General features: G+C 38.3%; 1 protein-coding gene and 1 non-coding gene across 2 annotated transcripts in view; both read left to right on the top strand.

Annotated features, from left to right (window-relative positions):
- The window catches only part of GAD2 (glutamate decarboxylase 2 (pancreatic islets and brain, 65kDa)), an 82042-nt gene extending 66152 nt beyond the window's left edge, over positions 1-15890 (top strand). The window contains exons 13-16 of the mRNA XM_008580422.1: positions 1695-1844; positions 7355-7462; positions 7789-7878; positions 15294-15890. Of these exons, the coding sequence (XP_008578644.1) occupies positions 1695-1844; positions 7355-7462; positions 7789-7878; positions 15294-15467 (522 nt within the window). The 3' untranslated portion in view covers positions 15468-15890. The remainder of the gene's footprint in view (positions 1-1694; positions 1845-7354; positions 7463-7788; positions 7879-15293) is intronic.
- TRNAI-GAU lies at positions 8920-8993 on the top strand. The gene has a single exon. It is a non-coding gene; the product is annotated as a tRNA-Ile (tRNA).
- Positions 15891-16152: the final 262 nt, after the last annotated feature.

Raw genomic sequence — 16152 nt, 5'->3', positions numbered from 1 at the left:
TGTGATAAGTGAGTTCTCAGTTAAAAAATGTGAAGATATATTGGATTAGAGTTAAAAACAGGTCTTATTGTTTCAGGGCTTATTGGAGCCTTTAATATGCCGATATGTACTACAATATCTAAAAATGAAGGGATTTATGATATAAAGTTTCCTCAGTTTATTTGAGATGGGAATCTCTTTTTGTACAGCAATTATTAATGTGTTTAAAATAGTTTGGGACATGATGGTCGATAACTTTGTCATGGCTCAGAACCAGGGCGCTATCTCACCAAGGCCTTCTTAATGAAAAACTACATCTCTTCTATTTATCCTTCCATACGACGATGAGACTGGTGCTATCCAGCTTTTTAGACATCATGTGCTTTGAGTTCTTTTTTCTACCCCAAAAGCAGTAGATCTGATCCATCCACCATTCCACACTCTCGGAGGTGGTCTCCCCTAGCATTGATGGCACCTATTTGTGAGCTTGTATGGCCAGGGGAAGAATTGCACAACATTTCTGTGACCGTGAAACAAAATAAAAGGATCTGTTGCAATTTTCACATCTTAGTCTTCAAGTGAATTTTCTTTTTCAAACGTAGCGAACTGAACTACAAGGTAGAGTTCAGTTCTGTTGTCTGCCATCTGGACACTCTGTCTTTCAAAACCTACTTAAAATTGTTGTTGCATTGCATTGTGTTTTAGTTCAGGTAATTTTTTAAAAGTTTTCTCACTTCTAACTTCGACTAAGTGATCACATTTTAGTCTTTTCTTCTCTTGTCATGAGTCACAAGAGAAACAAAACCAAATGGCAAAGCTTTTGTAAAATCGCAATTATATAGTAGATAACAAAAGAGTCAAAGGCTTCCAGTGGATTGTGACAAGTTGAAACATGGTGGGGTTTCTGGTAAGGAGACTGGCAATGCTATTTTAGCCTTTCACTGTTCTTTGGAATAGTCCAATCTCTTTGCCACCCATTTCCATAGTGAGGTTATGGTGCTAGGGCAAATGAATGGTCATTGATAATGAAACTTCCCACTGTAATTATCTTAAGCAACTGATTATGAAAATGCAGTCCTGAAGCTCTGACCACTCTTGACAGATGAACATGACATTTGAAAGACTGGTTATTTAAATTCATCTCAGAACTGCAATGTCTTTAATTTTTTAGATTTTAGCATATAAAAAATGATAGGAATGATTTGCAAAGCTGTGATTTGCAAAGAGAGCTCAAATTCTAATGGCTAAATGATAAAGTACTTGAACTAGATATGGATGGAAACACTCAGATAATGGCACTAATATTTTACAGAACGAAAGAGCTTCCAAAATATTTAATTACAACAAAACCAAAATATCAGGATGTTCTCCCAAAGAATGATTGTGATTTTTATTTATCAATTGATTTTTATAAATGCCTTCTCTTAAAATAGCAAGTAAAAGTGTAAGTACAAGTATGTCCTTGTTAACCTCTAGTGACATTTGACCTACATTTATCCCATTTATCCCACAGAGTTGACCTATCACAATGGCTTGGACGTTCCTGTCCAGATTTTGGCCCCATCTATTTTTTTTTTTTCATTTGATTCTTAATGTTTTCTTTCTCCAAGATATACAATGTCTCTTTTTTATATATATTTTTCCTAACAATTCCCACCACCATGTAAATCTAATGGACAGTCAGCAGAGTTTAACTTTTCTCTTCTCTCTTTCAGGGACTGATGCAGAATTGCAACCAGATGCATGCCTCCTACCTCTTTCAGCAAGATAAACACTACGACCTGTCCTATGACACTGGAGACAAGGCCTTACAGTGCGGACGCCACGTCGATGTATTTAAGTTATGGCTAATGTGGAGGGCAAAGGTGAGTACATGGACACCAGCTAAATGTCAACTCAAAACAGAAACTTTTATCTGGCAACCCCTATTATGACATGTTAAAAATTGATTTCTAAGTTGAAAATTACCCACGATTGCATTTCTCTTTAACCCTATATCTATATTGATATCGATATACCTGCATTCTACATGAGCAAGCATATAATCAAACCCATTATTTGCCTTTTGCCTTTCAAGCCAAATTGCTTCTCCTGCTCAGTCATCTAGAAAACAAATCCATTTTGCTTTATAGAGCAGAACGCCTTAATTTTTAGTAGGCATTTCTTCTTGTTGTTGGGTTTTTTTAATCCCCCAACTCTTGGTTTTTACCCAGGGATTGATCACCGGAGTAGATTAATGCAATCTGAAAGCATATGTTTATTTATTTTTTTAATATGAAGAAGAGGCATAGCAAATTTTATTGTTTCACAGTTTTACATGACACAGGAGCCTTCAGAATGAAGACCCAAAGATTTGGGGAAAATTATCCATACTTAGGCTTAGGTTCTATGAAGGAGGCACAGCCATGTAGAAATGTGATTGGACAAGAAAAGTGTGATCCGATGCTAATAGACTGAGTGGGAAACCCAGCAAGGCCTGCCTGTTCAGATTCTTATTGGCTTCTCTGAATAGCATTCACTCCTCCAGGATATGGGGCAGGACCTTTTCTGGAATGGGAATCTTATGACCTAGAATCCAGGCAAGGTAGGTCAGAGAATTCCTGAAAGTATATGTTTAGAGAACAAAAAAAGCAAAGTAAAAAGCCCACCATGGTAGCTTATTTTTGACATTTCAAGGGATAACATTTAGTTACAAAGCTTTTTCTAAAACTCCAAAAGTACCTAATCACCTCCTTTTGTACAGGTTCTCTGTTTAACTCAGAATTTAACTGTAGGTGATCCCTTCTCTCTCAACAAGGTATACTCTGTAACTAATGCTGTGTAGTACTGGCTGGACCTAATGGTAGCCTTCAAAGAGTATATATTTATGTTTACATGTAAGCAGGCTGGAAAGGTCAAAGATTTGATTTTGAATGTTGATCAGATTCCTAACTTAAAGGTCACAAATCAGTGACTTCTCACCTGGTTTCATTTATCTCTGCCACGTGGCAATGGCCAGAGCCAGCTGCATATGCTATAGAAATCCAACTGCAAAAAGAGTATTCGAGGGAAACCTAACAAAGGAAAATGAGAAAGAGAGAGGGGAAAGCTGGTGTCCCCTGAGGTCCTGCATGTTTGGTAGAGAGGCCACACATTTGGCTCTAAGCTTTGTAGGTAGCTTACACATAGAGGCCACAGGCTCAGTCACACAGGAAGAAGCAGTTAACTCGGTCAGCAGGAGTGAGTCGTGCCTGAATGAGACCAGCAAATGGCTTCTTCCTCGGGTCTGTGTAAAGAGGTAGAAACCATGTCCACAGCAAGAAATTCCATATGCTGTTGTTTATAAATAGTTAACTCGGTCAGCAGGAGTGAGTCGTGCCTGAATGAGACCAGCAAATGGCTTCTTCCTCAGGTCTGTGTAAAGAGGTAGAAACCATGTCCACAGCAAGAAATTCATATGCTGTTGTTTATAAAATTTTTTCACAGTAAACTGAATTGCTTTAAGCTGTTCAGATGGGAAGGGTTGCAAACAAGAAAAAGAGGGGGCTTGGGAGTGATACCATGCAACCCACAAGTATTTTTTTTTTAATCTTTTTAAAATCCATTCTGGAAAAAAGAGGAAATTTAAATAGATAGATGGTCTTGCTTAATGCATAAATAATTCTTAGATGGTTTCCAGGGATGGCTAGTTACATGTCCTTCAGGTAAGTCTCCACAATAGGATCTACCCCAGCTGAATTTTCTCCAAGTATTGCTAAGTATCTCCAAGTATTGGACAGCGACTTGAAGTGAGGCTCTACTGTGTTTTCCAGTAAAGGTGGTGTTGATGGACTCCCTTCCCTTAAGCTGGACAGGGGCTCCCTCCCTCTTTTGAAAATTGAGAACCACATAAGGACATGTACCTGGTCTCCACCATCCAAGATGAGACTCATTCTGTTGGGAATGACACTTTGATCTGGAAAAAAAAAATCAAGAGTATCAATTGTTGGTGTACTCCCAGGTGGTTTTTAAATGAGCAAGTTTTTTATTTCATTGATTTTGGGAGATCACAAAAGGATAAACGTAAATATCGGGTAGTAAGTTTTAAAGAGCTTAATCTCTAAATAGTGTGCATGTTTCCTCTTACTTCAAATATCATTCTTTTTGTCTCTTCTTCCTGTGGTGTTTTTATTAAGTTGATGATCATTAGCTATATTTACATAAAAATGTTTCTCTCGTGGTTCATCAGTTCCTGCTGCTCTGTTTCTATCTGAAGCCTCCTTTCCAGCGTGGTGCAGCTCGTTGGTTCTTAGGGAAATAACTTGGAGGACATCAGGTGTGAATCAAACAGCAGGACCAGATGAAGCCTGAAATAAAGGCAAAAGATCCAGTTTTTAAAGTGCTGAAATAAAGGCACTGGGAGAGAGGATGAAAAGAGAAAAAAGAAAAATCACAGCAGCTGCGTTACTTATGAGCAGATAGTCTTTTAATTCCTTATGCAAAACCTCGAGTATCTAGACATCTAAAAGGCAAAATTTCATTTGGTTTTCAACTTAAAGCTCTATTTTTTTGCAAAATGAAATGATAATAATTATTAAAGCAATAAGTTTGGTTCTACAATCTAGATCTGAGGTGAGCATAATTGTACTCTCACATCAGACGCTATCTAGTCGTGCCAGCCAAGAAAGGAGGAGTCATCCTGTCCCCACGAGCAGAACTACGACAGAGCTGGCTCTGATGCTCTATCCGGCATTCCCCCAGAAATGAGGAAACGATCTGAAAAAGAATAATTAGAAAAATCATAGCATTAATTCAGTAAACCCTCTGTTATCAGATATGCCTAGAGCATGCAAATTTCAAGTTAATTCACAATTTCTCCTTAGCCAGATAGATAAACCATATGAAAAATAATAACCTAAGTATAAATTACTATTCTTCAAACTAATCTGTTAATAACTAATGGAGCTAAATGCACTGATATGGCCATCATATTAAGTACAAGATAACATGATTAGAGCAAATTTATGCAAAAAATGAGCCTCCTGATGCAGGATGCTGAGAGGCGTTCTAGATCATAAGATGTAAGCCTGTCATTAGCAAAGATACAGCGCTTGCCCTCAATTCTGTTCTCATTGAGTGGGATTTTAATTTTGTCTGGATTTTATTAGAGAATCCTAGGATTTGACGATTATTTTCCATGTTGATAGATTTTCTCAGTGGCTAAAACTTGGTGGCAGACAAAAATAAATAAACAAACCTTAAAATGATTGCCCGTCTTTTAAACCTGCAGGGATGGCTTAATATGTAACTACCAAGGTTTCACAGTAAATCTGTGTTTGTTTGTGGTTATACAAATTGGCAGGTTTCCATGTAGTTTTTATGATTGGACTTCCTAATAAAAATGTGGATAATAAAGGGATTCAGCAAATGGCTGAGAAAAAAGAAAAAGTCATTATAGGATAGGGAAGTTGAAATTTGTCATCCTTTGCTGAGTCACTGAATGTTCAGTTTCTCTCTAAAATATTTTAATAAGTAGAAGTTGAGCATCTGTTATTGTGCCTGGTGCTGAACGGGATGAGGAGGTTACTATGTTCCAGACAGGACAAGATAAATGCACAGATAGCCATCTCATAAGATGGAATATAACTGGTCATAAAAGAAACACAGACACACCTTCCTAGCTTGAGAACCGAGAATGCTTTATTAAGAGATGACCTTTGACATGGGGATTGAACAGGATAGAAGAATATTAAGAATTCAAGCAGCAGAGCTGGGAGGAGGCCTTTCCAGGAAGATGGTCAAGAAGAATCTCAAGTGCATATTCTGAGACTAGTGGTTGACAGAAGAATGATTAGGGAACTACAGTCCAGTTGAAAAGTAAGAGGGCCTGAACTAGGGTGGTGTCAGTAAACATGGACATAGCAGCAAGGCATACAGTAGTTATTTCGGAAGCAGCATCTTATGACATATGCATGTGTCTTTAGGAGAAATTTGACCTTGGTGCATGGGTCACTCCCTTCTGTGGACTCCTGCATAGCCAGGGTTCATCCCAAATAGACCTGAAGTGCCACATCAGTCCATACCAATTCTCATTTCCTTAGCACACAGACTCCTGGAGCTCATGGCATAGGTGCTGGCCTGAGCATTCAGGCATCAATCAGCCCAGGCCCTTCCTGGGAGTCATCAGGACCCAGTCATCCTTCTGGTGCCAGTCAGCTGGGGCAGCAATCTCCAAAGAAATGAATTTCTGAACTCATTAGATCTCTTCCCTACAGCTTGTTCTTAAACGTGATTCAGATGTTACAAGTCACTGGGCTATGCTGGGTCCCCCTTTTAGCTGAGATGATGAGAACGTGTGTAAGTAGGAAAGCGGGCCCATCTTATCTCCATTGGAATTTTTCCCTTTCATTTCCGTGTTGGATTAGTTACTGGTAGGCCAGTTCTAAGTGCTCATCGGGGATGAGCATTAACTGTTTTTCTAAGCTTTCCATTAGCATTGAACAAAGGCTGAAGGAGATAAAAGGAAAGCCATTGTGAAAAGTAATGCCCAGTTCTAAGTGCTCATCGGGGATGAGCATTAACTGTTTTTCTAAGCTTTCCATTAGCATTGAGCAAAGGCTGAAGGAGATAAAAGGAAAGCCATTGTGAAAAGTAATGCCCTAGTGTGTCCTGACATCAGTTAAAGAGCACCAGTTCAAGGCTGTTGTGTTGTTTTTTCTAAGTCCAGATCCAGGGCTTCCAGAGCTAGAAACTAAAAGACCTCTGTGATAATGTTCCCCCATTACAGACATGTGAGTCTTCATCCATAACCAAAAGAGAACACTAAAGAACATGGCAGAATGACAGGCTCACAAAGCATCTGTGTGCTCCCTAAGATTCATTCATTTATATATTCAACTAATATTCATCAAGTACCTACCCCATTTGTCCTGTAACAGGAAAACAAAGACGGGGTCTGGGAAGGGAAAATTTACATTGCAGGGAGGGTTAAGCAGGTGTCCTGAGGGATCTCTGATGATGCTTCCTATCCACAGGAAGATAATAGCCCAGCTCTCCTGTTATTAACGACTTGCATGATTACTACTATGAACAGCAGAGGCAAATTTTCCCCTTGAGTAATTAAAATAATTGCCTGGGGGATGGAGGCTCAGAAAGAAAAGGAGTCTGCTGTGGAGACCAGTTATGCAAAAGAACAAAAGCACCTGAGTGGGAGAGCATAAAGGGAAAAGAATGGCATAATGGCCAGAAAAGCCTGTAGAAAACAGTCTTGTGTCAGGAAAGTGCCAGAGCATTGCTGTGACAGAAGCAGCAGGATGACCGTCCATTTCCAGAGGGATCACTTCGTCCCCGCACCTCCACCTGAGAACTCTACCCGCATTCTCAGCTGCCTACTGAGCTTTGTTCTTCTCTCACTTAGGGGACTACTGGGTTTGAAGCACATGTTGATAAGTGTTTGGAGCTGGCAGAGTATTTATACAATATCATAAAAAACCGAGAAGGATATGAAATGGTGTTTGACGGGAAGGTATGTATTGTACAATCCCCAAAAGTTTAGTCAATTCTAATTCTTATCACTGACATTTTTTGATGTAAATGATGTGCTGTCCAGGTAAGTGGGACCATTGCAAAAAGGAAGGAGTGGATGACAGGGTAGCTATACTGAGCCAGAATAAAGATCAAACTCGCATAACTCCATATAACATTGTGAAAGTCAGACACTCCAAAGGCAATCACTGCCTTAAAAGTAGGAATTATAGTCTGAATCTACCAAATAAATAGATTTGAAATAACCTTGGAATTTTCAAAATTGTCAGTTCGGGCTGGGTGTGAATCATACTTTCCACTTTGTAGCCTCAGCACACAAATGTCTGCTTCTGGTATGTGCCTCCGAGTTTGCGTGTTCTGGAAGACAATGAAGAAAGAATGAGTCGCCTCTCAAAGGTAAGTGCCCAGCTTTTCCTTTTTTGATATGTGTGTATATTGGGCCTTTCACATACATTTCATCTTTATAACAAATACATATGTCTTTGGGAGAAATCCAACCTTGGTGCACGGACTCATTCCCTTCTGTGGCTCCTGCAGAGCCAGGCCATGCAGAGTTGGTATATGCAGACTTTTCAAAACTCTACTTGCTTGTATTCTGAGAGTTTATAATGTCTTAAAATAAGTAATTAGGTGATAACCTTAACTGGCATTTATAAAGCAGCAAGAACCGTTGCTGAAGTTGACTGATCTTCCAAGCGAAACCAGTTCTTAGTTAAAAGCACAAAAGAGGCTTCAGGTACCAGGAATGTTTAAAAAACAAAGCTGCTGCTGACCCTCTTGAGATGTCAAGGTCAAGGCTACGCTGTGGGTTTTTGGAGCTGTCGTGACTCCCAGAAGGTAACAGGACAAGGAGAAATAGTAAGAACAGCCACCATTTACAGTGTGTATTGTGTCCCAGGCTCAGCTTTTATCAGGCGTTAGATCACTTGAAGTCTCATAGCAAACTGGTGCGGGAAGTACTGGTGTTGCCTCATTTCACTGATGAGGAAACTGAAGCACAAGGGGAAAAAGTAACTTTCCCCAAATCGCACAGAAAGTCTGACTCCAGAGCCTGAGGGCTTGAGCTTTAAATTCTACTGTGGTCAGTAAGACACCCTTTATCTTTTATCCTCTCCTGCTGCTAGCATATACATATGGGTGAAATAGGAATGGAAAACTAGGGACCATCATGTATATTTGGACTTCAGAGTGGGTTGGTTGGCTGATGGGTTGGGTTTTTTTTCATTGTGCAAGAGCGATCCTCCTGCAGTCACTGCCCGGAGCCTCTGCCCCACTGCTAAGGAGCTTGAGGATTGTCACTCAAGTTTTGGGACACTTAATTTCCTTCTATGTAAAACAAAGAACAGGATTTTGGGTGGATTTAAAGCCTTCAGAAAAGCCTGTAAATGTTAACACCTGCCCTTTAGCAACCCATTATCAAACTCTCCACATCATGCCGGCTGGTTAGCTCAGTTGGTTAGAGCATGGTGCTGATAACACCGAGGTCAAGGGTTCAATTCCTGTGCTGGCCAGCTGCAAAAAAAAAAAAAAGTTTGAACTTATCTGGGGAAGCTTAAACATGATTGAGGTCTTTAAACCAAGCCTCCTAATTAGAGTAGTAACTCCCAACCCTGGCTCTACATTAGAATCATCCAGAAGTTTTATACACAACACTAGTGACCAGGGCTTAACCTGAGAATTTAATTGCTGTTGGGTGAGTCTGGGAACAGTTCTAAAAGTTCTCTGAGTGATTCCAGCAGGCAGCCCAGGTTGAGAACCACTGACCTAGAGGAACAGATGGAAGAAAGCTTCAAGAACCATGATCTGTGGTGCATGTATTGGGGTGAGAGAGGTTGTGGTCGTGTTTGAAGTTTTAATGAAGTTGGTTCATTTCAAGAGGTGGGAGGGAGTAAGTGGAGGTCGCTTTGGACAAGATGATAGGTGCAGGCAAAAAAAAAAAAAAGGAATGAATGATGGGGGAGTGTCTCCTGTCTTTTGAGAGGAAATAATTCATATTTTTCCTGGAATTTTTATTGTGTAGCTTCTCCATAGTGTAAATTACCTTAACAATGACTAATTTTATTTCACAAGTTAACAAAAATTAGATGTTTTCATTCCAATGCCTTTCACTTCTTTAATGAACCCAGACAGAGATTCCACACAGTAGTTTAACTGATTTCATTTGTTGAATCAGTTCATTATCACTGGGCTGAGGGACAGGGCAAGATGGGAATACAGAACAAAAAAAAGTTTCTTCTTCATTTTCTGAGCAAAAGTCAACTCTGAGCAAAAGTCAATTCTCCCATTTAAATACACCTCTTCAAATGCCTCTTAGATCTTAGCTCATCATATAACCTGTGATGGGGGTGGAGATTATTTCCTGAAGACAGCAATTAAAACACTAGTAAACTGTTTTTATACAGTTGGTATTTCAAATTTGAAATTCTCTGGGGATTGCAAAATGAATTGTCCTGATTTTTCTCTCTGTTATGACTCCATTTTCATTTCTGTCATAGAAAGAATTCAGCAAGTCAGATTTAGAAATGAAACTAGAACCACATGAAATATCAGGTTAACTTTTGTTTATCTATGTAAATAATTTTTCAGAGTTCCAGAAAAGTTCCTTATTGAGTATAAAGCCCTTAAATTATAATGTACAGGAACCCACACACACACTTACACATGCACACACTCCCAGAGCTAAAAGAGCTGAGGTGAAATAAATAATCTATACTGACCAATACGGTAGTACTAATCACATGTGGCTATTTACATTTAAATTTAAATAAATTAACATTAAATTCAACTAAATATTCAGTTCTTCAGTCACACTAGCCACATTTCAAATGTTCAACTTGTGACTAGTAGCTATTGTATTGATAGTGAGGATATAGAACATCTCACTCATTATACAGAGTTCTCTTGGTCAGTGCTGATATGGATCCAACACTGGGGAAATGTGGAGTCTTCTGTGTACTGTGTGGGAAACAAAATAAAGTTAAATTCTAGACAAGTCAGCAAATTACCCTTTGTACCCTCTTGCCTGGTACGTGGCTTTAACATACAAAAATCAAAAGTCATTTGTAGAGCTAAAGTACTATCTTAGTCTGTTCAGCCTACAAAAACAAAGTACCATAGACTGGGTGGCCTACAGACAACAGAAATTTATTTCTCACAGTTCTGGAGGCTGGAAAGTCCAAGATCAAGGCACTGGCAGACTCTGTGTCTGTTAAGGGCCCACTTTCTGGTTCATAAACAGTCTTTTTGTCACATGGCAGAAAGAAGGAAAAGGTGATCTCTGGGGTCTCTTTTATAAGGCACTAACCCCATTCAACACCCAAAGGCCCCACCTTCTAATACCATCACACTGAGAGTTAGGATTTCAACATATGAATTTGGGGAGGACACAAGCATTCAGTCTGTAGCAAGTACCTTTTTCATATTCCAGAATAAGGAAGGGAAACGACATTTAGGAAACCTAACAGTGGATCATAGGCCTTTTCTCAGAGTGCACTGGCTGGGGACAGTTATCTAGATAACAGACATAGTTATTACTGAAACAAGCACAGTCACATCCTCAGAAGGGAGAGAAAGATGAGTATCTGGTTGGTGTGTCTCTTGCTGCTCAGTCAGGACTGTGAGTGTGCAGGTGATACATTGTCCCTGAAGCAGAGCAGACGGAGAATGCATGGGGCACCAGGGGGACATGACCACACTCAAGTGCCTTAGACACAGGGAAGCAACAACAAGTGGACTCGGTGCAGACGTTTATCAAACAAGAATCAAAAGGCTGGTCTATTGATCACCTCTTGTGTTTCTGGTTCTTTTTCATCATCATCTTCTTGTAATATTTATTATTCTTGATCATTTTCCACATCTCCTCTATCAGTTTTCATAGTCCTACACTAATTGATGAATTTTCAAAAGGTCAACAATGGATTTAATAGTAAATATTTAAGGTGATTCTTTTAAAGTTTATGTTAGTAAGTATAATGGGGAATTTAATTGATGAGACTTTAACATTTCAGAGTGTCTTAATTATGGTTATTGTGCTTTTTCATTTTTCAAAAATTTCCTTCAGGCTTCCAAGATTTAACAGTAAAAAGGTTTTCTAACACATAGTATAAAATACATTTCTATGATATCTTGTAAAGTTATTTCATGATGCTTTAGTATGAGCTCTTTTTGGAGGAAACAAATGTGGATTCAAATTGTGGGAGAATCCCCTGGTTTGTTTTTTGAAATTTTTTTCCATTGTACATGTTTATGGGGTACAGTTTGTTTAGATACATGCATATGTTGTATAATGATCGAATCAGAATAGTTAGCATATCTATTACCTAAATATTTATCGTTTCTTTGTGGTCATAACACTCAAGATCCTCTTTTCCGGCTATCTTGAAATATACGATACAATATTCTCCTATTCTGCAGGTTGTCTTTTCACTCTGTTGATTGTTTCCTTTGCTGTGCAGAAGATTTTTAGTTTGATATAATCCCATTTGTTAATTTTTGCTTTTGTTCCCTGTGCTTCTGAAGTATCATTTATAAAATCTTTGCCCAGACCTATGTCCTGAAGTTTTTCTCCTATGTTTTCTCCTAAAAGTTTTATAGTTTTAGTTCTTACATTTAAGCCTTTACTCCATTTTGAGTTGATTTTGGTATGTGGTGAGAGACAAGGGTTGAGTTTCATTCTTCTACACATGGATATGCAATTTTCCTAGCACCATTTACTAAAGAGGCTGCCCTTTCCCCAATGTATGTTCTTGTCTCCTTTGTCAAAAATCAGTTGGCTGTAGGTATGTGGATTTATTTCTGAATTCTCTATTCTGTTCCATTGGTCTATGTGTCTGGTTTTTTGTGTGAGGACCATGCTGTTTTGATTACTATTGCTTTGTAGTATATTTTGAAGTCAGGGAATGTGATACCCCCTGCTTTGTTCTTTTTGGTCAGGATTGCTTTGGCTATTTGGGTATCTTGTTTTTTCCACACAAATGTTTGAATTGTTTTTTCTATTTCTGTAAAGTATGTCACTGGTAATTTGATGGGACCTTGGTTATTGTTTTCTGAAGGACTAAAAAAATGATGGCCCATAGGAGAAACAATACTCTAAAACTCTTAAGATAGCCCCAAAGTGTTCTTACTTTGGGGTCTGATTAGGTCTTTAGTGAATTCTTCAACATGCAGTATCTCTCTTTCTCAGCTGACTTTCTTTCTTCAGCAAAACCAAAAATCTGAAAGAAATAAAAGTCTAGAAATAAGTGAAAACTCTATATATTCATCAGAATCTTATCTTCCTTTTCAACTTGCAAGTAGTGAGTATGCAGTGAAGTAGATGTTCCATGTTCCAGCTAATTTTAGTTCATGAGCATTTTCTGGAAGCAACTAAAAGTCATATGTATTTAGACAGCTGTGATTTCTGCCACCTCAGCTTGCTTCAGGAACTGGGGAGATTCAATCTTCAATCTCACTTTATGCCAAAATCTGTTTGGGATGTGGCTGTTAACATTAATCTTTTGACCTTTGATTTGCATTCATCTGTCCTTAATAATTAATGTCATGCTTATGTGTTTTTGCTTGAATTGCCCATGAGACCTAAATTAGAATTTAATTCACTGAGTAAAACATTGCCATTATTTTATCAGTTCTAAAGAGCAAGCATGATTTATTGTACAAATAAAACTAAGAAATAGTTACGTGACTTGTCCTTAAATTCCCATAGCCATGTAGATTTGGAATTCCTTTTCTAATCTGGGATTTCTCTTCCCAGGAACACACTGACTTGCCATATCTCACAGCACAAAGTAATGATGCTGTAGTAGATCTATTTTCAGAACTTAATTCCAGACTTCAGATATTTAAATTCTTTTTTATATTTATTCTCTGGGATTAGCCTGATCCTCTTCATACATCCTTACTACTTTAGGTGAAAAGAAGTATCAACCCAACAGAAACATTCCTCTTTACATCACCTCCTCACCCAACAAGGGAGGGGCAGGAATAGATGTAAGAAGTTGTTACTGTAGAATCAGAATATCTCAGCACTGGGATCATCGGCCACATTCATTTTCAGATGAGGAAATTAGGTTCAGCATGTGAAGTGAAGGTGAAGTCCGTCTGTTGGTTTTGTCTTCGGTAACTAACACATGATCAGGCTTGATGGGAAGGTTGCTGATTTTGTGCATTGAGTACTTTGAAGATGAAAACCTCATTGTCAATCAATGATTATTTGAGTTGATATTCAAAAGTCACATGTTCATAACAGCATTCCATTTGAATCTAACTATCCTTTATTTAGAATGAATCCAACTGCAAGGTAAGGCACAGTCCCCATTTTGAATTGAGTTTTTGACCAGGTATATCTCAAATAAGTGTAAAGTTCCTCTTATGTCTACCATTCCTGGCTATGTATTTGCAGCAATGAACTTAAAAGATCAGATGTTATATTTATAATCTCCAGTGGTAAATATATGTGTACAGATCATACATACAGTTAGTCATATTTTCAATTTGTGCCTCTTCCTAGATAGTAATAACACAGAAAACTCTCAGCATGTACCCAACACTGTGCTGGTAAACAAAAGAAGTAAAAGACACTGTGCCTGCCCTCTAGGAGCTTACAGTTGAGATAGAGAGAGAATATGTATTTGCTCATAAGTAAGAGGACAATAGGAAATTAGCATATAGTCAGAATCTATGGGTAAGGGTCGTGTATTTGAACTTAAAAGAGGAAAGATACTAACGGACCGAAGAAGTCAGGAAAGGCTTCGTCACAGTTATAAGACTGTGCTGGAGTCTTGGAGTGTGTGTAGGATGTGGACTGGAAGAAAAAAGGGATTCTGAGCAGAGAGAACAAGGATGACGTGGTTAAGACTGATAACCAATGTGAAGGAGTAAAAGTGCATGTGGTACATTCAAGGGTATTTAATAAATTGGACTGGAAGAAAAAAGGGATTCTGAGCAGAGAGAACAAGGATGACGTGGTTAAGACTGATGACCAATGTGAAGGAGTAAAAGTGCATGTGGTACATTCAAGGGTATTTAATAAACGAGTCTTGTCAGAGTTGAAGATTCATTTTGGTGAGCAGTGTGAGGTGAGTCCTCAGAGCTGGGTGATAGAAGGCTTTAATGCTGAGCTAAAGAGTTTAAACTTTGTTGCATACACAAAGGAGCACTAGTGAGAACTACAGCAGTCTGGCATAAATGTAGTGAAATCTTGTCTGTGATATGCTTCTGTATGTTAAATCCCTGTGGGTTCAGCTTTTTGCCCCAGCTGATTCTTCATCATTATTAAGGAAAATCTTTTGAAATATCTTATAAACAGAGGCAATGCAAAAGGAGAATGAAAAGAAACTAGAAAGCTTTAGGGTCTCGGTAAAGTTGCCAAAAGTCTGCTTCATGCGTCATTTGATATTGAGGCTTACCTCTTGGTAACAGTTCTCTGCACTATGTTTTATTTCCAATGATTTTGCATTTGCTACAGGAAAAAAAACTCCCCCAAATATTGTATTGCTAAATAATTCAACTTTGGGATCAATACCAGATTCTTCCCATTCTCCCAAAACACTAACTAGGAAGTCAAGGGTAAAGTGGCAAGCATCTGATAGCCTACCATTTATTCTTCTTCTTATCACCTTCAGGACCTTGAATGTACTGAACTGTTCTAGTCCTCTGATCCCAAGAAGACTTGGAGACAATTCCTTCAAGAGAAAACAGATATGGTTCTGATTGTTTAGTTAGAAACTAAAAATACTGCTTGCTGTTAGGTTCTTTGGCAAAGGGAAGATACCCTGGGAGAAACAGTCACCATGCTGATATGGTCTCTTCCACAGGTGGCCCCAGTGATTAAAGCCAGAATGATGGAATATGGGACCACAATGGTCAGCTACCAGCCCTTGGGAGACAAGGTCAATTTCTTCCGCATGGTCATCTCAAACCCTGCAGCAACTCACCAAGACATCGACTTCCTGATTGAAGAAATAGAGCGTCTTGGACAAGATTTATAATAAGCTAGCTCATCAAGCTGTTTCAATTCTCTAGCTAGACAATTAAGTTGTCACAAACTGTGTGAATGTATTTGTAGTTTGTTCCAAAGTAAATCTATTTCTATATCGTGGTGTTGAAGTAGAGTACAGTTTAAAAATTTTAAAAATTGCTCCTTTTAAAAATCCTTTCTTAAGTTTAGAATACCTCTAATAATTAGCAACAACAGGCTGTGTTCTAGTCAATAAGGAAAAGCTTGAAATTGTTATAAATACTTCCCTTACTTTTAATACATAGTGTGCAAATCAAACTTTATTTTCACTTCAGAGTAGTAGGACTGAACAGTGCCAAATTGCCCCTGAATCATAAAAGGTTCTTTGGGGTGCAGTGAAAAGCATAAAGTGAATATAAAATGTATGTTGATAATAAAAAACTCTTGCCTTTTTCATAGTATTAGAAAAAAATTTCTAATTTACCTATAGCAACATTTCAAATGTATTTAAATACATATAATTTTACAGAAGGAAAATATATATATATATAAAAGAAATCCTATTTTGTAACATATAGATTTTTATTTTATATGGGTTATACAAACTGCAGGGGCAGATATGAAAACTAAGCCAGATTTTTTTTTCTCTTTCTTTTAAGGGAGGCACAATTAAATGCCCAATGTTATTTTGGGACATAGGCCCACAAAATTCTCAA

Source organism: Galeopterus variegatus, unplaced genomic scaffold (genome assembly GCF_000696425.1).
Source record: "Galeopterus variegatus unplaced genomic scaffold, G_variegatus-3.0.2 Scaffold2086, whole genome shotgun sequence".
NCBI lineage: Eukaryota > Metazoa > Chordata > Mammalia > Dermoptera > Cynocephalidae > Galeopterus > Galeopterus variegatus.
This window is presented reverse-complemented; position numbering and strand designations above follow the sequence as displayed.